The sequence below is a fragment of the Eschrichtius robustus genome, chromosome 4, assembly GCF_028021215.1.
Source record: "Eschrichtius robustus isolate mEscRob2 chromosome 4, mEscRob2.pri, whole genome shotgun sequence".
NCBI classification, from domain to species: domain Eukaryota; kingdom Metazoa; phylum Chordata; class Mammalia; order Artiodactyla; family Eschrichtiidae; genus Eschrichtius; species Eschrichtius robustus.
The window spans coordinates 118,783,694-118,798,927 of NC_090827.1; the positions used below are offsets into that span (position 1 = coordinate 118,783,694).

At 34.6% G+C, this 15,234-nt stretch overlaps 1 protein-coding gene across 2 annotated transcripts in view; it reads left to right on the top strand.

Moving 5' to 3' along the window:
- Positions 1 to 15,234, top strand: part of GSTCD (glutathione S-transferase C-terminal domain containing) — a 129,371-nt gene that overhangs the window by 18,969 nt on the left and 95,168 nt on the right. For both annotated transcript variants that reach the window (XM_068543259.1, XM_068543260.1), the window contains exon 5: positions 741 to 834. In XM_068543259.1, the coding sequence (XP_068399360.1) occupies positions 741 to 834 (94 nt within the window). The remainder of the gene's footprint in view (positions 1 to 740; positions 835 to 15,234) is intronic.

Consider the following 15,234-nt stretch of genomic DNA (forward strand, 5'->3'; position numbering starts at 1 on the left):
AAGATATTCCTGCAGATAAAAAAAATTCCAGAACCATGGATATCTATCCTGTAGGCTGTGGACACAGAATGTGATTGGAAAGGTTCTGGGAATCCATGTGTATGCCATGCCACTGTCTGTAGATCAAATAAATAAATGTATAACTTCTAACATGAGGAAGGAACCTGAGAATTGTTTTATATATGGAAGGAGGGATGATCATTTTTTTAAATGGTGGAAAAAAAAATGTTGGGAACCATTTGGTTAAAACAAAGGGATCCTTTTCTAGAGACTTTGTAGGTACTTGTAAAAGACTAGTATGGATGATATTTTGAGGTGAATGTTAAAGTAGGGACTTTTTGATTCTGTAAATATAGCTTCTAGGCTGTGGCAATTTTTGTATAATCCAAGACAGAACTTGATGGACATATGCAGAGTCAGTTTTGATTATGTGGATTGTTTTTGACAAAACTTTTATTCTCAGGTGACTTTTCTCTTTGACACGCAATATTTCTAAGTAGCTTATTACTTCTGTGTCACTTCAGGTAATAATTTAAATAGGAAATTTAATAGGAAAGTAACCGTGCTGTTAAGAAACTCAACATATATTTCTTATGTAACTAAATATTTTGAGGAATACTTGATGATTATTAAAATCTGTGTCCCTCCTTGCCAGTATAGAAAATAGAAATTTTGTCTTCTAGAACATAACAGGATTTTATTAATTTATTAATTTGGAAAGGGCCTATCTCCTTTTCTAGGAAAAAGGCATTGAAGTGATGTTTTCTCCCCACCCTTGCCCTACTTGGACCCTTGATTGGGATACTCTTCCTGCAGCAGTGAGCCCAAAGGAAGGTAAGTTTTGGTTTTTTTTAATCTTTAAATTTTACTCATAATCGGGATACCCTCTTCAGATCCATCTTCTAGTTCTCTCTTTGGCTATATCTAATATTCTGATCATACTATCCGCTGAGTTTTCATTTTATTTTTCTTACAAAATTTTACATATACACATTGCTCTGATTTAATATTTCTCATATTTTCCTACACTGCTTCATCTGTTCCTTTTTTTTCCTTTGCTGAAGTATTTTGAAGCCTATCCCAGATAACACGTCATACTATAGTACACACATCTAAAAAATATTGACATCTTAAATAATCACATCATTATCACGCTTTATAAGAATCAACAAAAATTCCTTCATTATCTAGTAACCAGTTCATAATCATTTCCAGTTGTTTAAAATATTGTTTGAAAAAATATTTTGATAGTCAGATTTTTAGTTAAATAATATTTTTATTGCTAAAAACTATATTTGGTTTGTTTTGATAATAAACTTTTCCTTGTTCATGTTTCAGTTTCCTCTTTTTATAATTGTTTAAACATAGTGATTTTATATTCTGTATTTTAACATAGTGATTTTATATTCTGTATTTATTATTTCTAATAGCTGATGTCCATAGAGGTCTAATTCTGCTGTTTGTTGTTTCTGTTGACTTCACTGCCGGTGTCTCATATCCCTATTAGTTCTGTAATTTTAGATTATAAATTCATTTTTTGGGTTATTTAAATCTTGGGATCTTGTGGGGCCTGGGATAGGAATGAATTGCCATAGAAAGGATTTATGTTTGTTTATGCCAGACATCTTAAAGTATTTAACTTAAGGCACTAGAACTTAACATTATTATTTTTTCAGGTTGAGATTCCTTCAGCCTTTTCTGTCTGGAACTGAGGTTTAAACAGAAAAGTTAACTTTTATCTCCTTCCTTTGCTGTTGGGTAGAACTGTTTTTTTTTTTTAATGCATTTTTTCATAATGAATATAGCTTTTCAAGGTTTCTGCTTTCATGTAGTGATATTAGTTTCAACTCTCCACCATGCTAGGGATCAAGGACTAGCCTATCTTCTTTGTCTTGCTCTTAAAGCCTAGATCTCTATTATCAGCAAATACCCTCCAGGGAGCTATGGTGTCAGTTCAAGATTATTACACTACTTTTTAGTTCCTTTCCCCCTTTTTAAGGCCCTATGGATTTTCCTTACTCTCAGAAGTCCAGTTAGACATGTAAAGGATGATTGTTGAATTTTAAATGCCATTTTAGGTATTTTTAGGTGAAGAATTTTTTTTAGCTCAATGTTCTATTTCTTTAATTGTTCATGTATTCTTTAGTTTTATACTAATCCAAATATGTTTTGATTTTTCAAATGCTCTTTGAAATCATTTGCCTTCCTTTTTCATACTCTTCTCTTCTATGATGCTTCCTGATATTGCCTGTATCTTACTAATCAATTCTGTCAATCGAGGAAATATTTTAGTATTGTTCCAAAATGGAAGAAAATTATGTCGGATAGTTAAGAACTCTGCTGCAAAGATATTTGTATAAAAATGAAATCTATTTTTTGTCTTTCATTAAATATATGAAAAATAGTCAGTAATGAATTTGTTAATGTTTTACTTTAAAAATTTTTTGACATTTTACAAAGCTTAAATGTTTGTTTTTATGTGCAATTAGATTTTCTATACTCTTCAGTTATAGTATAGATTCCAAACGGGTTAAACCTATAGTTTACTAAATAAAAGTCATATTTTTATTAATATTTATATTAAAAATTAAAACAGCTTTTAAGTGCCACATGCTTTGCTTTATCTATAATTAATTTACTATGAAGGCAAAATAATATTTTCACTTATTAACGTGAGCACTCAATTACATCTGCTAACAACTCAAAGTTGACATTAAGCATTCGTGTCTAGTCATTTTACTGGTTAGAAGTGCATATCTAATGGAGCTCATGGAATGTATTACTCATTATATCCCTTTAATTGGATCACCTTGTTTTCATAAATATTATGACAAAGAGGGAGCTATAACAGCAAAGCTACATGGTGTACTCACATTTCATTTACTGTTTCCTAAAGGTTTATAGTCTTGTTAAACTAAGGTAGAATTGTGGCATTTTAGATGTTCTGTTTTCAGTTCTGGCAGTTTCAATATTGCATAGTCATAGGATCTTTGTGAATTGAAATTATTCACATAGAGGTGCAAAAGTCACTATGAATGTGTTCTCATGATTTGTGCTCTGGTACTGTCTTTTAGGAGAAATTGAATTGTAATAAGGTATTATTGGTACTTGGTTCATTTGGATGTTTCACAGACTGACTCCTTATACTGACTGTATTGAGTTACATCAAGATTGTGGTGCATATTATAAGAATCAGCTTCCTTACCATCAAAGACTATATTAATTCTCATGATGGAGTCTAATATATTTCATAAGCCTGTCTAGTCTCTTATCCTCTGCTCTCACCCATTTCTCTCCCTACATCTTACATAACATCCCCTGAACTTTCTGCTGTTCCTTATACAATCTATATTTACTGTCTCTGTGCCTTCACGATTATTTTTCCTCCAGCCTTACATAGTCTTCTTTCTTCTTCCCATTCCACTGAAATTATAATCATCTTTTAAGGATTAACTCAAATGCTGCTTCCTTCATTAAGCCTTCTTCATGGATTATGGAGTCAGCCTGCCTGAGTTTGAAACTTGGGCTACTAGCTAGCTAGGTAACCTATGGCCAGATTCTCTACTGAGAATGTCTGAATTCTCTGTTTTCTCAACTGACAATTCTCTGTACCTCAATGGCCTCATCTGTAGAATGGGGATAATAATACTACCTACCTCATGAGATTGTTAGTACATTCAATGAATTAATATATAAAACAGTACAGTGCCTAACTATAACTATAAATAGTAAATGTAAATAATACTAATATAGTAGTCAGAGTAGTCAGTAGTAGTGAGTAGTCAATCACGTTCTCTCAACATTCCTTTAGCACTTTCTTATACTTCATTTTGATACTTATAGAATACTTCTCTTATACTAGTTTACATGCATGTTTTCCTTCTCCAATAAACTGTGAGCTCTTTAAATATAGGACTCCTGTGGATAGGTCCTCAATAATTTTTTATTAAATTGAATTGGATTGAGACTATAGATCCTTTTTTTAACTTCCCAAGTTTCTACTTAAACCATGCAACTTTTTTGTCTCATAGATTTAAAAGACTAAAATAATTGGGATTATTTAGTTTTAAGAAAACAGAACTGAATATTTAATTTACATTATCATTCTTATAGTTGTCATTATTAATATTATTACGTATTTTTAAATGGACTTTTTAGGAGTAAGTTGCAGACATCATTACTCTTCACTTCTAAATACTTAACTGTCTCCTTTAAGAACAAGAACATTTTCTTATATAGCCATAGTACAATGATCAAAATAGGATATTTAATTCAGTACATACTATTGTCTACTATTCAGTTCAGTAGACTGTAGTACATTTAGTTGTCATGTCTCTTTAATTTCCTTTAATGTGAAACAGTTTCTCAGCCTTTCTTTGTCTTTTATACCATGGACTTTTTTGAAGAGTTCAGGCCAGTTTTTTGTAGAATATCTCTCAGTGTGGATTTGTCTGATGTTTCCTCATGATTAGATTAAAGTTACGCATTTTTGGCAGGAACAACACAGAAATGATGTTGTGTCCTTCTCAGTGCCTCATTATCAGGAGGCATATTATGTCTGTTTGGGCCCAGTGACATTAACTTTAATCATTTCGTTAAGGTGGGGTCTGCCAGGTGTCTCTACTCTAATGTTACTATTTTGCTCTACTGAATTAACAAGTAGTACATGGGGAGATATTCCAGACTACATAATAACTTGTTTCTTTTCAAACTTTCACTCACCAATTTATATTCGTTTGATGCTTTCTTGCCTGTGACAGTTGCAAAATAGTGATTTTTCAACTCCATCATATTCTATATTTATTAGTTGCCACTCTACTGTAAGAAAGTCTTCTTTCTCCTTTTTGTCTTTCTTCCCTTTCTTTCTTTCTTTTCTTTTCTTTTCTTTCCTTCTTTTGACTCATGAATTTTTATTTTATTAAATAAGTTATAATACATCACTGTCATTATTTATTTCAGTGCTCAAGTTGTCCCAGGTTGTAGGTGCCTTCAATCTGGCTCCTGATCCTTTGAAAACACCCCAATCATTCTATGATCATGTCCTTAATTTCTGGCATAACAAAATAATTACAGGCTCATTTTGTCATGTCCCTGCCCCAGCCCTAGAATCAACTGTTTCTCCAAGGAGCCCTTGTTTCTTTTAGTAGAGAATAGTATTTAGAAACTAAGATTTGGGCACTAGGTATGCTCATTGCTAACAGTATTGCTTCTAGGTTCTCTCGGTAGAGAGATGTGTATATATAGATAGATTCATTAGGAAATAGCTGTATGTATACATACATCTATGTACACACACATACATAATCATACACATCGATATCTACTATATCTATATATCTATGTCTATTATCTACATATATTGAAAATCATGAGTTTATGCTGATACCTCTAATTCCAATCCAATACCACAAGATTCTTCCTAGTTTTTCTGAATTCAGCATCTGTATCTACCTTTTCCAACAGTAAAAATTATAGCACCAAATATCACCTATGTATTTGCTCATTTGTTCAGTCTTAGAATATATGGACAGTAATTTAAGAGTTGCTTTACCCATATCTCTGTGAAAAATACACCTACTAAGTTGAGTTCCAGTTTGTTTGCAGTTATTTTCATCTTTGAATTGAGGGTATATGGTCACAGTTCTCATGTAGGTAACTGTGATCAGATGGTTCTACAGAAGATGAACTATGAAAAGTGAAAAATGAAATGTTTAAGTTAGTATTAATCATGTCCCCTGATAGAAAATCTTCAACCAACATTTCCCTGCACTGAGAAGACCCAGGCAATTGCATGTACTCTACTACCCGTTGTGTCCTCAAATACCTGTGATTTCTTACTCTAATGAACTAGGATAAATACTGTGAGCCTGAAGACTCCTTTTGTTAAGTCCAGAGACACCTTCTGTTCTTGACCTTTGAATTTTTGCCCTCTGAGTAGGAAAGAAAGAATGGATATAGTCTTTTGCCTTAAGACCTAGAATAGAGCTGCTCTAAGTCACTCACTCCATCGATATTTCCCTACGGCCTTTCTGTTCTCCAGTAGTTTTTACATGGCTGGTTCCTGTATTAGGAGTGGCTCTAGTCCCTAATAACCATATCAATCATATAGAAGGGAGGAGAGTCAGAAGCATAACCTTATAGAAGAGAAAGGCATTAAGAAGATAGCTGCTTAGGTGTTGTTCCAGTTATAATCTCTTTTCTTCTTTTTTTTTTTAACATCTTTATTGGAGTATAATTGCTTTACAATGTTGTGTTAGTTTCTGCTGTACCACAAAGTGAATCAGTTATACGTATACGTATGTCCCCATATCCGCTTCTTCTTGCGTCTCCCTCCCACCCTCCCTATCCTACCCCTTTTAGGTGGTCACAAAGCACTGAGCTGACCCCCTGTGCTATGCAGCTGCTTCCCACTAGCTATCTATTTTACATTTGGTAGTGTATATATGTCCATGTCACTCTCTCACTTCGTCCCAGCTTACCCTTCCCCCTCCCCATGTCCTCAAGTGCATTCTCTACATCTATGTCTTTATTCCTGTCCTGTCCCTAGTTCTTCAGAACCATTTTTTTTTTTTTTTAGATTCCATATATATGTGTTAGCATATGGTATTTGTTTTTCTCTTTCTGACTTACTTCACTCTGTATGACAGACTCTAACTCCATCCACCTCACTACAAATAACTGCATTTCATTTCTTTTTATGGCTGAGTAATATTCCATTGTATATATGTGCCACATCTTCTTTATCCATTCATCTGTTGATGGACACTTAGGTTGCTTCCATGTCCTGGCTATTGTAAATAGTGCTGCAATGAACATTGTGGTACATGTCTCTTTTTGAACTTTGGTTTTCTCAGGGTATATGCCCAGTAGTGGGATTGCTGGGTCATATGGTAGTGCTATTTTTAGTTTTTTAAGGAACCTCCATACTGTTCTCCATAGTGGCTGTATCAATTTACATTCCCACCAGCAGTGCAGGAGGGTTCCCTTTTCTCCACACCCTCTCCAGCATTTATTGTTTGTAGATTTTTTGATGGCCATTCTGACTGGTGTGAGGTGATACCTCATTGTAGTTTTGATTTGCATTTCTCTAATGATTAGTGATGTTGAGCATCCTTTCATGTGTTTGTTGGCAATCTGTATATCTTCTTTGGAGAAATGTCTATTTAGGTCTTCTGCCCATTATTTGATTGGGTTGTTTGTTTTTTTCATATTGAGCTGCATGAGCTGCTTGTAAATTTTTGAGATTAATCCTTTGTCAGTTGCTTCATTTGCAAGTATTTTCTCCCATGCTGAGGGTTGTCTTTTCGTCTGCTTTATGGTTTCCTTTGCTGTGCAAAAGCTTTTAAGTTTCATTAGGTCCCATTTGTTTATTTTTGTTTTTATTTCCATTTCCCTAGGAGGTGGGTCAAAAAGGATCTTCCTGTGATTTATGTCATAGTGTTCTGCCTATGTTTTCCTCTAAGAGTTTTATAGTGTCTGGCCTTACATTTAGGTCTGTAATCCATTTTGAGTTTATTTCTTTGTATGGTGTTAGAAAGTGTTCTAATTTCATTCTTTTACATGTAGCTGTCCAGTTTTCCCAGCACCACTTATTGAAGAGGCTGTCTTTTCTCCAATGTATATTCTTGCCTCCTTTATCACAGATAAGGTGACCATATGTGTATGGGTTTATCTCTGGGCTTTCTATTCTGTTCCACTGATCAATATTTCTGTTTTTGTGCCAGTACATACTGTCTTGATTACTGTAGCTTTGTAGTATACTCTGAAGTCAGAGAACCTGATTCCTCCACCTCCATTTTTCTTTCTCAGGATTGCTTTATCTTTAGCATTTGTTGCAAAGCTGGTTTGGTGGTGCTGAATTCTCTTAACTTTTGCTTGTCTGTAAAGTTTTTAATTTCTCTGTCAAATCTGAATGAGATTCTTGTTGGGTAGAGTAATCTTGGTTGTCGGTTTTTCCCTTTCATCACTTTAAATATGTCTTGCCACTCCCTTCTGGCTTGCAGAGTTTCTGCTGAAAGACCAGCTGCTAACCTTATGGGGATTCCCTTGTATGTTATTTGTTGCTTTTCCCTTGCTGCTTTTAATATTTTTTCTTTGTATTTAGTTTTTGATAGTTTGATTAATATGTGTCTTGGCGTGTTTCTCTTGTATTTATCCTGTATGGGACTCTCTGTGCTTCCTGGACTTGATTGACTATTTCATTTCCCATGTTAGGGAAGTTTTCAACTATAATCTCTTCAAATATTTTCTCAGTCCCTTTTTTTTTCTCTTCTTCTTCTGGGATCCCTATAGTTCGAATGTTGGTGCATTTAATGTTGTCCCAGAGGTCTCTGAGACTGTCCTCAGTTCTTTTCATCCTTTTTTCTGTATTCTGCTCTGTGGTAGTTATTTCCACTGTTTTATATTCCAGGTCACTTATCCGTTCTTCTGCCTCAGTTATTCTGCTATTGATTCCTTCTAGAGAATTCTTAATTTCATTTATTGTGTTGTTCATCATTGTTTGTTTGTTCCTTAGTTCTTCTAGGTCCTTGTTAAACATGTCTTGTATTTTCTCCATTCTATTTCCAAGATTTTGGATCATCTTTACTATCATTACTCTGAATTCTTTTTCAGGTAGACTGCCTATTTCCTCTTCGTTGTTTGGTCTGGTGGGTTTTTACCTTGCTCCTTCATCTGCTGCATATTTCTCTGTCTTCTCATTTTGTTTAACTTACTGTGTTTGTAGTCTCCTTTTCACAGGCTGCAGGTTCGTAGTTCCCGTTGTTTTTGGTGTCTGCCCCCAGTGGGTAAGGTTGGTTCAGTGGCTTGTGTAGGCTTCCTGGTGGAGGGGACTGGTGCCTGTGTTCTGGTGGGTGGGGCTGGATCTTGTCTTTCTGGTGGGCATTGCCGCATCCGGTGGTGTGTTTTGCAGTGTCTGTGACCTTAGTATGATTTTAGGCAGCCTCTCTGCTAATGGGTGAGGTTGTGTTCCTGTCTTGCTAGTTGTTTGGCATGGGGCGGCCAGCACTGGAACTTGGTGGCCATTGGGTGGGGCTGGGTCTTAGCATTGAGACGCAGGTCTCTGGGAGAGCTCTTGCTGATTGATATTAAGTGGGGCTGGGAGGTCTCTGGTGGTCCAGTGTCCTGAACTCGGCTCTCCCACCTCAGAGGCTCAGGCCGGAGCACCAAGACCCTGTCAGCCACATGGCTCTGGATCACTGTGATGATGGAGGTGCTCAGCACCCTGTACCTGGGGAGGATGCTCCGCCCCCTCAATCTCTTTTATTCTTATATTCAGAGTTCCACTGTCTTCGAAATATGGCCCACTTAGGTATACATAAGGCCTTGGTTTTGCTTTTGAGCTACATGAGAGCACTAACTCCTAGGGATACTGATATAAGGGTGGTATCTAAAAACTTTAAACGTAACCACTCATTCACCCTCACCCCCTGCCACCCAGTTTAGAGTATATACTTATCAGCTGAGATAAAAGAAAAATTTAATGGCAGAGTTTTACTAGAAGGAGGTAGTAAGATCTCACCTTTCAAGAGGGTTTTAAACCTAGTAGATTTCATTTGCTTGGGACAGGTATGTATGAATTCTTAGAACAAGAATTACAAACTGCTATATTTTAGTTCCTGTTATGTAAGTCACTGATTGAATTTATGGTTCTAAGGGAATGTATCATTTTTCAATCCTAGTGGCAGATTATTCAATTAGTAGTGAGATGTTTCTTTTTATCAACCTTTATATACAGCACTTATAGATGACTGAGGTTTTTAAATTTAAAGGCTTATCCTGATGAGGATCATTTATGTAAATACCCAATTTTTTTCCCCCCCATTTGTTTCCTGTAGAGTGTTTGGGGTGTAAAAGAATGATTGATCCTTGACATTAGGAAAAAATATAAAATAAGATAGTGATACATGATATAACTAGTAAAAGTTGGCCTCAGTGCAAAGTCTCTGCCCTCCCCTGACCCTTTTGTTATATGCTTCTATAAACCAACAGGATCACCCTTTCTTTTTCCAGCAGTAGTGATGGAAGGGAAGGGTGTGGTCAAGGTCTTTGGAGAGAGTTGTATCCAATGTGGAGAATGGAAGGACTAAACAGAGCCTTTTCCTCTATCAGTGATTCTTAACAACGTTCTTACCAATGCTAAAGGATATGGTAAATAGCATTATTTATTGCTGTTTGTGCCAGAAGACCAGGGATGCTAAAAGTTCACCATAATGAAGACTTGTCTCATCTGTAATATAAGCATTGCCCTCCTTTGGGGAAAATAAAACATAAAAGTTTGTTTTAGGGTCTCTAGTCAGGGTATAAGAATGCTACATTGTCCTAAACCATTGCTTTTCAAACTAGGACATCCATTGAAATCATTTGGATGGCTTGTTAAAACAGATCGATGGGCCCTACCCCAGAGTCTGAGAACAGGCCCTAGAATTTTCATTTCTAAAAAGTATCAACTGATGCTGCTTCTGCTGCTTTGGGGACCACAGGGTGTGAAGTTTTACCTCAGGTAACTGGTATAGTGCATGCATGGGCTGCTTTGATTGCCACCAAAGTAAGATGAACAAGACCAAAGTTTTCTAATTTTTTTTTCTTTTTTACAACCTAAAGAATTATTTTTTGGCCCTTAGCATGGAGTACATCAAATATAAGCATTTGTGCATAACTCTGGACCATCTGGTAACTATGAAAACTTCTACTTTAAGCCAAATATGCTAGCAAATATACGTGGAAGTAGAAGCATCTTGATAATGTAAATAAAAGTAACTGTCTCTTTCAAGAAATTTTTGTTTCTGAAATACTGGTCCTAGATTCTTACGATGAGACTCACAATTAGCATATTTGTTTTCCTACTTTTAAAAAATCATTCTCCAGTGAGACAATGTAAGGATATAGTCTCCAACACTTTTTTATTTATATTGAATAACTTTAGACTATAAGGCTGTTACATTTTGAACTTTTTGGCACTTAAAATACTAAAAGCACACCAAGAGAATGAGATCAAAGGTTTTTTGGGGTTTTTTTCTCCCCACTTTTCTGGAGAAAAAATTCTCTAACATAAATGTTTTTCATTTCTCTAAGTTATACTTAGCTGTGAAATTCAAAACCTGACCATATTTGACTCAGAACTCTACAAATTTATAACTGTTTTCTCTTCTTTCAAGAGTGAGGTTCTCAACAAGCATTTTGGTGCTTTACCAAAAGTAATACAATCTTGTATTTAAACTGCATTTTAATCTGAAGCTAAAAGCCTCTAAAACATAGTATGTATAAATATAGACAGAATTTATGTTAAATGTTTTAAAATATAACAAAGTTGCAAAGAACAAGTTTGCTATTTGCTTAGTGGTGCTCTTTTGATTTAGTGCCAAACACGAATACATATAGATATAGAGACTGATAGAGATAGAGAGATATATCACATTTGTATTACATTATTATATATTATGTATACAAATGATATAAAGCAGACCAGGTGTTAAATTCATCTCCTTTTCTAGTAGAAAGTTAGAGTCAGCTAAAGTAATAGTAGAAGGAATTGAAACTGGCAGAGAGATGTATACATTTTTACTAGGCAAATTCTTCCTATTATTATAGCATTAGACACTCCTTATATAAAAATAGTGGTCTTTTATAAACTACTACTTAACTGTACTTGGTAATCAAGAGAGGTTATACTGATGGTAGGAATATTTTTATGTAAGTTTGAATGAGTAACCATTAGGTGAATGTTTTAATTAAAAAGAATTAATGTACTGTGTTGTAATCTTTATTTGAAAGGAAGGTAATATAAAGAGGTAGAGAACTAGTGGAAAGTTATCTTTATTTTTCAGTGTTACTTTCTTCATGTGGAATTTTGAAAGGTTTAAAGTTTCTTCATGTGAAATGTTAAAAGTTTAAATAAGAAAAAGAGAACTATGTAAAATACACACTTTTATTATGCAGTTGACCTTTGAAAAACGCAAGGATAGGGGTGCCAATCCTTCCTGCAGTTGAAAATCCCTGTATAACTTTTAGTCAGCCCTTGGTATACAAGGGTCCTCTCATATTTGCGGTTTTGCATCCACAGATTCAAGCAACTGTGGATTGAGTTAGTACTATAGTATTACTGTGAAAAAAATCCACCTATAAGTGGGCCTGTGCAGTTCAAATCCAAGTTGTTGGAAGGTCAACTGTAAATGTGTAATAATAATTCATTGATTTTTATTTATTTAAGCCTTTTTTATTTAAACCTTTAAAAAAATGATATACCTGTTAATATTTCACATGAAGTAGCACTTTAAATAATTTAATCAAATTCTCCTCAAATTTATCTATAGGTTCAACGTAACTTTTATCAAAATCGCAACAAGATTTCTAGTAGATACAGACAGGCTTATTCTAAGTTTTATATGGAAAAAAGAATTTGGAAAAAAAATGGTAGAGAGAATCATTCTATTCAATGTTAAGACTTCCTGTATAGCTATGGTAATTGGAGAGGTAGACATCATATAGATCAATAGAACAGAATAGAGAACCTTAAAAAAGGCATAAAAGCAACTCAGTTGTAAGAAGGACAGTCTCTTCAACAAATGTTGCTGGATCAATTGGACATCCGTAGGCCAAGAAAATGAATATCAAAATGCATCCCTTATGTAAAAGTTAACTCAAAAAGGATCATAAATTTAAATGTAAAATTTTAAACTATAATACTTTAGAAGAAAATGTGGAAAAATATAAAAAAAACTTTGGGAGCTGGGATTAGAAACAGAATTCTTATACATGACACCAAAAGTACAATCCGTAAAAAAATTTTGGTAAGTTGGACTTCATCAAAATTTAAAATGTTTGCTCTGCCAAAGATTCTGTTATGAGGATGATAAAACAAGCTAAAGACTAGAAGAAAATATTTGCAAACCAGAAATACATGCAAATCTGACACAGAATTTGAATCTGCAATGTATAAAGAACTCTCAAAACTCAACGGTAAAAAACAAACAAACAAGGAATCCAATTAGAAAATGGGCAAAAGACATGAACAGACATTTTATCAAAGAGGATATGTATAGTTGGCACTATGCACATGAAAAAATTTCTGCTTCTTAACCATCAGGGAAATGTAAATTAAAACTACAGTGAGATATAATTACACACCTATCAGAATGGCTAAAATTAAAAAAGTAACAAGGCCAAATGTTGACAAGGTTGTGGAGAAACTGAATCACTCATACCTTGCTGGTAAGAATGTAAAATGGTGCAACCACTCTGGAAAATAGTTTGGTACTTTCTTACAAAACTACAGGTACAATTACCACAAGACAGTTGCACTGCTGAGCATTTATCCCAGAGAAATGAAAACTTATATTCATTCAGAAACCTGCACATGAATGTTCATAGCAACTTTATTCATCATAACCTCAGACTGGAAATAACCCTAATGTCCTTCAATGGGTACATGATTAAACAAATTCTGGTGTGTCCTTGCTATAGAATCCTACTCAGCAATAAAAAGGAATGACCTAGTCATACTTGTAACAACTTGGACGGATCTCAAAGACATTATGATTAATGAAAAAAAGCCCATCTCGAAAAGTTACCTGTACTATACGATTGCATTTATTTAACATTCTCAAGATGATAAAACTAGGGAGGTGGAGACAGATTAATGGTTGGCAGGCAACAGGAATGGCCATGGAGGGGTGCTACTGTCAAGGGAGTTCCATTGTGGCGATGAGGTGGTTATATGAACCTATACATGGGATCAAATTGCATAAAACTGTACATGTGCTCACAAAGGCATGTGGTGAAAACTGAGCAAGGTCTGTGGTTAACAGTATGTGCTAAAAATAATTTCTCAGCTTTGGTACTGTACTGTAGTTATATAAGATGTCACCATTGGGGAAGCTGGATGAAGGGTTCACAGGATTCTATGTAATATTTTTGCAACTTCCTGTGAGCCTATAATTATTTCAAAATAAAAAGTTAAAAATAGAATTTAAGTAGAAATTGGAAAAGATCAAGAAAATAAAGAATACTGAAATTATTTCTCAGCTCATCTTTTTCAAAAATATCAGAAAACTTCTAGAGACTATTTATAAATCAAATGATAGTTTGATACAAGGCAAGAACTACAAAATGAATAACAATGCAATGCTAATATACACAGTTAAACCTTGACTTTAACTTTGACAGACAGTCCATTTCACAGGTTGCTATTCTCAAGCTCCTAGAGAAATGGAGAGTCAAACATAACATAATTTGAGTCTTTTTATATCAACATTGCTTCAGAATATTAATTGGTATGATCTAGGAATAGCCCTAGTATAAATCCTGGCTGATAGTTTGCACGAGGGCTCCTGGCTGCCACCAGAAAACTTCACGGTTCCTTGAAGCTGTCATGGTGTTACATATTTTATGGTGATAGAGAGGGATGTTATGTTCATGAGGAGAAGTAGAGAAAGGTCTTTCATACTGAAAGTTTAGTCGTGTCCAATTTCAATTATACATTTGTATTTCAAAGTACTGAAACGTAGGACTGAGTGTTTTGTTTTGGCTGTCAAAATGGTTGAGTGATTAAGTTTATTTTGAACTTTAAATCAGCTCAGGTGTGGAAATGACCCAGGTGTATAATGTTGTACTATTAACTAAATCATCTGGAACCACTTTTCTGTAAACAAGGCCTGAAAAAGAGTAGCAAGATTAAATTCAAGTTTTATTACTTCCATGTCTGCAACAAAAATAAGTGCAGGGCCAGTATCTACCAGAGAGGCAGAAATTCTTTAACTAGGGGAGCATTGGTAAAATGGGCTCACAGCTTTGGTACCTTATATCCACGTAGCACTGGGCTCACTGGGTTTCTTATCTCTTTTTTTTTTTCCTTTTCTGTTTTTAAGCCATGAAACTGGGTTGTCTTTGTAGGAAAATACAATGCTTTTTTTTTTTTTTTTAAGTGTACTTAATCATGGCATGTGATTAAAGAAAAAGTTAAAAGTCTTTTTTTCTCCTGGAGTTAGATTTGTTGTAATTCCTCCCAGTATTATGTTATGCTCTGTTCTATAGGATTAGACTTCAAGAACCCTATGTATAGACCATGTTTTTAGGTACTTTGCAAGCAGAGCCCATGATGACTGGTTACCAAGAAAGGTTTTAATGGCCAGTTTATCTAAGGTGGATTACATGGAATCTTCTAAGAGTGTTGCTTTTTAAAACAAAATAAATAAAAGTGTTTGATGTGAGGAAGTATCTATGTGAGTAAGCAAATTT